A 7,766-nucleotide genomic window follows, 5' to 3' on the forward strand; every position below is an offset into this window, starting at 1 on the left:
CTGTTTTCACTATGGACATTTTTGAAGTTTCTAGTATGCACGACAGAATTGCATAATGTCTGCCAATGAGAAAAAGCATAGGGAGGATAGAATAGAAAGGACAAGCCGCTACAAGAAGACTAACTAGTAGAAACCCTATAAGAGGATGGGCTTGGGGATGGAGGTCGGATGGGGTTGTGGGGAGTCAGTTTGGGAAGGCTGGGGAGGGATTCGAAGTAGAAGTTGCCCCCACAAGTTAAAGGGGCACCTCCCTTTGGCAGTGGAACAGCACTCTTAGTAGTCAACGCAGCGCCGAGGGTGAGGGTGTACACAATGCTCTTGTCGGACAAGAAGGCCATTTCAGTGTCAAGATGAGATGAAGGCATTCTAGTAGGCAGCCAGGTCACAGTGTTGGAGCTAAAAACCTCAGATGGAGATGACGGACGCAGTCTTTCTACACTGTCTCCACTTGGCTGGGATCATGGGGTTCTGGGACGTAAAGAAGAACAATATTCATTCACAAAAAGTGTATTTGTACCTGTATCTGGTAATGTATTATAATACTCATCAAAAGGAACTAAACCAAAGTACGGTGCAAAGTGTTTTACATTTATTCTGTTTACTCAAGTGACATAAATGTCAGTGATATGTTTAATGGATTTGAATTCACTGAGGAGGGTGGAAGGCCTGTACTATCTCTGGGCACTGACACCATCTTGTGGAGATGTCTTTAACAGCAAGGCCCATTGACATACTCCTCAATTTTGACAACTTGCAGCCTTATATTCTTAAAAATATTTGTGCTCCCTAACTTACATGAGACTCTAACCTTTATTCTAAATTTACGTTTTCCCAATCATAAAAAAATGTCCATAAAGTATGATAAAAATGCTAAATAAATAATGTTTCCCTCATCAGTCTTAACACAATTTGATGTCTAAAACCTAAAGCACAATTTTGGTCAAAATGACCCATGTGGCATCCAATTACTCAGTTTCTAATAAGCCATATGCTTATCATTTCCTATTAATACCTACAAACATAGTTAGTTTTACAGACACAACTGTCAGCATTCAAATGGATATTCACTCATCGTTTAGTCTGCAGTCGTCCTGAAGCATGCATAATAAATCTGTGGATAGGGACACTGAAATCATACGCTGCATTGAACAAATATTTTAAATATCTGCATTGCTATTTGTCTCTTTTGGTTTGATAGTCCTCTGAATCTGTGTGGACCAAGAACAGCAAGGGAAATAAATGTTTTTTTCTCTTAATGTTACCCTTGATAATTTCAAAATGTGGGTTCATTTGTAAAGCTGTCCAGATAGTCCTCTAAATTTGGCTACTTCATTTTTCAAGTTTAATTTCCTCTAATGTTCTTATCTTACCTGAGAGAGATGACTCCTCCTCATCTGGCAACACTGTCTCCTTAGAGACCTGCTGTGAATCGGTGACCTCTTGATCTTGAACGTTCTCCTCGTCTCCCTGAGGAGCAGGGTGGGGCTCCTCCTCTTGTTCGTCCTTGCCCTCCCCCTCTGCCTCTGCCTCCCCCTCCCCAGAGTCAGTACTCCTAATGCTGAGGCGCCTCACGCGATACATAACGTCCACCTCCCTCATCCGGCCGAAGCGCTCAACTGCCACGCGGCCCGGAGAAACAGCCAGCTTGGTCTGCAGCGCTTCCATTCGGTGGGCGGGACCCTTGCTCCTCCTCTCCCCCTCTAAGCTAAGGGACAGCCTGCGGTCTAGGTTTGGGGGAACCGAGAGTGGCAGTCTATCTGGCGGAAACTCCGGTAACCCTGGGTGGTCTCGCCCTAGATGAGTCCGCAGACCAACTCTATGCTCTGGAGCAGCAAATGGCTTCTTTTCTTGCTCCTGCTTGTCATCAGGCAGTGCACTGTCTTGTCCCTCACACTCACTTTTCACTTCAGCTGTCTGTTTGTCTGCATCGCCCGCAGGTGTTTCTCCTGTAATGGCTTCCTTCTCTCCTAATTCTACTTCCTTAGTTGCTGTTTCACTAGCACCCTGTTCCCTTGTGACGTGGTTGTCTGCTGGCGCATCAGTTGCTAATAATGTTGATGCGCTGTCTTCTGTAGCTCCATTTGCAGGGCTGCTCTCAGCAGGATTACCTGCACACAAACCATCCAAGTTTTCTGCCTGAGCATTGTCTTTTTTGTCACCCCCTCCCACATTTTCCTGTGTCATTGAATGCTGCTCCCTTGTTTCAGCACACAGGTCAGACCCTGACTGATTCAAACTTGACTCATTTGGCTCCTCTGTTTTTGTATCTTCTGCTGGACTTTCTAAAGCAGCGCGTTGTGGTGGACTGCCATTTTGATTGGTCGAGCTGTCCGAGCTGTTCTCCTCGTGAAGTGGAGGCAACGGGCCCTGTCTCATCTGATTCTCAAGCTCCCTCTTACAAATAGGGCACTCCTCCTCTGATTCAGCACTGAGATCTTGAAGAGTATCTGCGTCATTAGGTTTAAAATTGCCTGCGGACGCTTTATTGACATCCGCCGGGTCTCTAGAGGGACGCAAAGTCTGGCATATGTCCTCATAATCAGGAGGACTAGTGAGCGTAGAGGCGTCCTGCATTGGCTGCCTATCTGCCCACGGCACCTCAGCTGCTGCGGTGTTCGTTGTTGGACTGAAGTCACAAAGTGGTGTCTCGATAGGCTCATCTGGCAGGTCTAGTTTCACTGTCCTGCCGTCGTTGCTCCGTCTGCGCGAAAGATGTGTAACAACCCTGTATTCTCTGAAACCTGTCTCCCGAGGTGGGACTGGGAGCTCCTCCCTAAGCTGCTTGCTGAAGGTTACGGACTTTGTGGCGGGCCTGGAGAAGGCGCTCTTGACTTCCCTGTATTCTGGGTCAACAGACCAGCTGACTGCACTGCGCCTAAGGCTGCTGGGTTTGTTGAGAGGTTCTGATGTCAATCGGATTTTGATACGCTCGGGGATTTGAACAGAACCATTTGGGACTTTATTGCTGGCAGTGCCAAGCTCCAAGATGTCTTTGTAGGCCTCGTTAAGGTCCTCTATGCACTTGTCAACACTGGGCTGTTTGCTGCTCTGCTGCTGTTGATCCTGGACTTCTTTTTTGATGGTCTCCAGCTCTTTCACAGCATCCCATGGACGCTGGCTGGCCGGTTTCAGCAGTAACTGCTCAAATGGCTCCTGCGCACTATTTGCTGCTGGTTTGGTCTCCTCCACATTTCCTGAGGGTGGTACTGCTGGCTGCTGAGCTGTGCTCTTGTTCAGCTGGTTGGAGAAGGTGGCGGTCAGGGAGAAGGCGCTGTTGCTCGACAATTTCAGGCTCTTCACACCCTTTATAGGAAAGCTGAAGGCAGTGCCCACTGCACCGCTGCCGTCAGGAGGGACTTCAGTGCCAGGAGGGACAGGTTCTTGTTGTGCTTCCTTGTTTTCAGAGTCAGGTTTTTGGATCTCTGGGCTAGTTTGTGTCTCCTGGTCTCTATACTGGTTTGCAGGCCAGGTTCCCGACAGTTTCATCTCCTTGTAATGGTTTATCTTAGGGGGTCTACAGGGTACTCTTTTAAACATTTTGCTGCTCGCTCGACTGCTTGTTTTGCTGCTCGCTATGCTACCAGTTAGTGCTTGCAGCTCAGCTTCAGCTGAAGATGTGCTTTGGAGACTTTGGTTTGTTAGATGGCCAGTTTTGTTGTCACTAGGACTGTCCGCTGGGTCTGGTGACTTCTCATTGTTGTTATTCTGATCACGGATTGTCCCAGTGAGCTGCGGAGTAACAGGTACAGACACTAAACAAAAAATTGTCTCACTAAGTCTCTTTTTTAGATTCTTGGATTTGTCTTTCTCTGGTGGTTCAGGTTGTTCCACCTTTTTTACTTCAGTCACAGTTTCAGAGACACCCTGGTCGGCCGGCTTGCATGGGGGAGGTGGTGGTTTACCCAGAATAGATGAAGGAAAAAACTGACTACGGTTTTGTTCAGGCCCTACACTTTCACTTTTTTTGTTTAAACCCCTGTTGGACCATCGAATACTGCTGTCGCTGTCAGTGAGAGCTGTTTTGCGGGTGTCGGTATTGAGAGCTGACCCCTGTTGGGGAGGAAAGGCACTATCATGTGTAGATTGTCCTAAAATCTTAGCGGGCAGAATCTCTTTGTTGATGTTACGAATCTTGTCTGAGTCAGTGAGAGAATTTCCGCTAGCCCCTCCTGAGATTTGCTTCACTCTTGGGTCTTCAGCGGGTAATTGACGGGCATGACCTGGTTGTTCTTCGTGTCCAGAATGTAACTGTTTCCTATAAGACGCTGCACGTTCTCCGTAATGTTCCAGCCATGAACCTGCCTGTCTGTAAAACCACCTTCCAGGATCTGAGTGGGGCATCTGCAGCGTTTCCGCCCTCCATCTTAGGTTTGCCATTTCATTTCGGTTGATTGAAACTGCTCTTGGGGGTGGGCCTCTTCTGTAAGATGGGGGTGGGATGTAGCCTGGGGGCTCCATTCCAGTGAGGGAGTGTTGTGCGAAATAGTCTTGTCTCAGCTCCCCACCCCTTGGATAGTAGATAGGCCTCTCTTTTTGTTTGGCACCCTGGTCTATAGCAAGCATTTCTGCGCTACCCCTAGTCTGCTGGTGAATCTCATATGACGGAGGCTTTAAAGGCCTGCTGAACCTGGGCTTTGGTAAAAGTGCAACATGGCTGCTTGGCCCTGCATTCCTACCCCACCGGTCCCTGACAACAGCACCACTATAGATATACCTACTATAGGGTCCAGAGAAGACAGTGCTGCTTATCCTCTGTTGTCTATCAGGTAGGCTCGGCCTGGAGGGAATGAGCTCTCTGCTGGCAATTCCATCGGGTGACAAAACTCTGGGGAGAGACTGAGACTTTGCTTTAGTTCTTGGGTGAAAAAAACCCTCGGGTGTCCTCAGGCGGTACTGGTCCTGAGCCCACCTGTCCCCGTCCCCATCCGACAGCTGCCTTCCCAGGCCCACAGCAGGCCTCCACTCCTCTGTACCGAGGCTCTGGCACTTCCTCTCCCCAGTCACCCTTAGCTGACCGGGTGCTGCGTCCAGGTCCCTTAGCCAGGAAATGTCCTCCCATAGCTGCTGCGCCTGCCTCTCGGCTCTGTGTTCCTCTGCCGCAATCAGGGCCTGTGGCCTCCATGCGCCAGCAGAGGCCCTCAGCTCCCTGCCATCAGCATAGTCCAGGAGGATGCTGAAGTCCTGACCTCGCCTCCGCCAGTAGGAAACATCCCTCTCGTCATGGCTCAGCGGCTCTGAATAAGTCAAACTGGGAACATCGTAGAACCTGTAAAGACAGAAAAGTTCAGTGTGAATAAGAAATCCAAAGTGTCTAGGTTGACACTTGCAAAACAGTTGATAACATTTTCTGGCTGTAGTTACAGAAGTTGCAAGATGAGTCATTCACAGTCATTAGGTATAAAAAAAGAAGAGTGTCTTTTCATGATTGACAGTTTGCTGGTATTCCATCGTTTAAAAGAAACTATAAAAAGGCACTATTGAAACATCTATTCTAAAATGTGTTTGCAATAGACAAAAACTAAATTAATCTAAATGTATATTGCATATTATATAAATAGTCTAACACTTTCTATGATGATATAGGAAAATAACAACACCCTATTTTAGATTTGATAATTGTGTCCATGTCAGTCTCAAGCATGTATTTTTGCTTTGGCAGTATTGTCTTTCCAACGCAACTTAATCAAGGAGAGCCAGCACATATGAGACAGAAGTGCTTAAGTCAGCGGCTCACAAGTCCCTTGAAGAAACCATGAAATTGTGATGCTACTGCAATATGATCTGCATTTTAAATTGTGCTGACCTTATCTTGGAAGCTGGTCATCTGGACAGCCACTTTGGCTATTAGAGAAAGTCTGAGCAAAAAACATCCCATAACCTGATCTGACAAAAAAAAAAATTCCCTCTGATTAACTGATCCTATAACTCAATTATCAAGACCAATTTTTGCCCTTTTAGGAAATACAGTGTGACCTACCGATAAACAATAAACTTTTAAAGCAGTCTGTATGTTCTCCAATAAAGGAGAAAATCCTTTACAGAGGAAGCCCTACATTTTAACATGTATATATTATATATCACAAGCTTTAATATCAATTTTAAAATGCTTTGCTGAACGTAACATAAAATGGCAAGTGTAGGACGAGGGACTGTTGGCAAGCTCAAACCAGTGGTTCCACTGTAGTGTGATAAAGCAGTGCCGCCTGGAGATAATTCTGGTTATGGTTCCAAATATATCTCTTAGGTGCAGGATATGGCTGGAATGCATATTGCACTGCCAAACGCAGTAATCTTAGAAAAAGCACACAAAATCATAACAGACTGAGTCTATAAAAACAGAGCTTCACTTCTTTGTGTTCAAAAGGGGGTCATTTTGTTATATTGTTATTAAAATTTGGAAATTTTCCCAAGCAGTTGTGGTAATTGTCTTGGTGTGGTGGAAATGCACTGCTGAACAAAGCAGGAGAAACACTGTGATATCCAGGAATAGGTCATCCGTCACATCCAACCATGTTTTTTAAGCAACCCTGATGACAGTCAGTTACAGAGGAACGAGGGAGTGTGGGTTTGAAATCCTCGCTGAAATTCAAATGTAACCATCACGTCTTTCAAATGAAATAATAAATCAATAATTGTATTTTCTCAGGCTAGTTGATACACATGATACAACCACATAATGTGGTTATGATTTCCTGTTAGCAAATCCAAATCTATACATAAAATATATCATAAATACATATTACAATATAAGTTTGAATGTCTAATAAAAAATAAAAGAGAACCTTTTTTCCCAGAGCGCGGTCTCATACCTGCACTGCTCTAAATCGCTGTGTTAGTCACTGTACTCATTCATTTAAGCAGCAAAGTCAATGGATCATCCTCAGCAGCATATGCTACTGTATGGCTGAGGGGAGCACACTTGCCCAGCAACATGCTTACATCACAGAGCACGTGCTGGGCGGGATTCGGTGTGCGAGTGTTTATAGTGGAGTGATTACGCGCCTGTCTTGAGGCATGTTCAGTCCTCCTCAGTTTGCTCGCTGTCTAGTGCTGCTGTTTACATCTGCCTGTCTGGAGGCTGCAGAGACGATCCCAGCGCTCGGGTTGGGCTCCGCAGAGATGCAAGCCACCTCTCCGTGCATGCATGTAAACACCTCAAAACCAATGCAAAGGCACCTTTCATGATTCCTCATATACCAGCATAAGATATGTCAGTAGGGCTGCTGCAGCCAGAGTGTTCTGCAGCTCTGGAAGGAGGGGAAAGGGAAGAGGAGGAGAAGGAAAAAAAAAAAAAAAAAAAAAACCTGCGCAGTGCAGACTCAGTTTGCATGCAATACCGAAGGGCCCCAGTGAGAAGGGGTGGGGGTAAGGGGAAGAGAAAGGAAGGTAAAGGGTGTGGGGGGATTGCAAAAGAGAGGGAAAAAAAAAAGAATCACTCACCCACTATCTGTGGCGAGAGAATCACCCAAGGGCTGAGCGTCACCTAGGATACCGATGCCGAGTTCTTTTCTCCTCTGGATCCTTTCCCCGCTCTCGTTGTCCGTGGCGGGGTAGCCCTTCAGCAGTGCCTGCCTGCTGCCATAGATGCCCGTGATAGATGCCCCCCGGTCCGCCTCGTACCCGTTCAGCGTCCCCCGGCCAGCCCTGTTGTCCACAAGTTCACGCTGGCAATCAGCGGGGCGCTTGTCATAAGGCGTGGCAGACGGAGGGCCGCTCTTGGGCAATTTATATCCGTGCGAAATGAGGAGGTCCTCCACACTGTACAT

At 46.8% G+C, this 7,766-nt stretch overlaps 1 protein-coding gene across 1 annotated transcript; it reads right to left on the bottom strand.

The window, feature by feature from the left end:
* Nucleotides 1-1,173: 1,173 nt before the first annotated feature.
* On the bottom strand, nucleotides 1,174-7,766 carry LOC129088628 (junctional cadherin 5-associated protein). The gene is made up of 4 exons (XM_054595967.1): nucleotides 7,441-7,766; nucleotides 4,715-5,266; nucleotides 1,371-4,672; nucleotides 1,174-1,208 (listed from the first exon to the last, which is right to left on the bottom strand). Exons 1-4 carry the CDS (start codon nucleotides 7,764-7,766, stop codon nucleotides 1,174-1,176), a joined length of 4,215 nt encoding a protein of 1,404 aa, XP_054451942.1.

The sequence above is a fragment of the Anoplopoma fimbria genome, chromosome 3 (genome assembly GCF_027596085.1).
Source record: "Anoplopoma fimbria isolate UVic2021 breed Golden Eagle Sablefish chromosome 3, Afim_UVic_2022, whole genome shotgun sequence".
In the NCBI taxonomy this organism is placed as follows: domain Eukaryota; kingdom Metazoa; phylum Chordata; class Actinopteri; order Perciformes; family Anoplopomatidae; genus Anoplopoma; species Anoplopoma fimbria.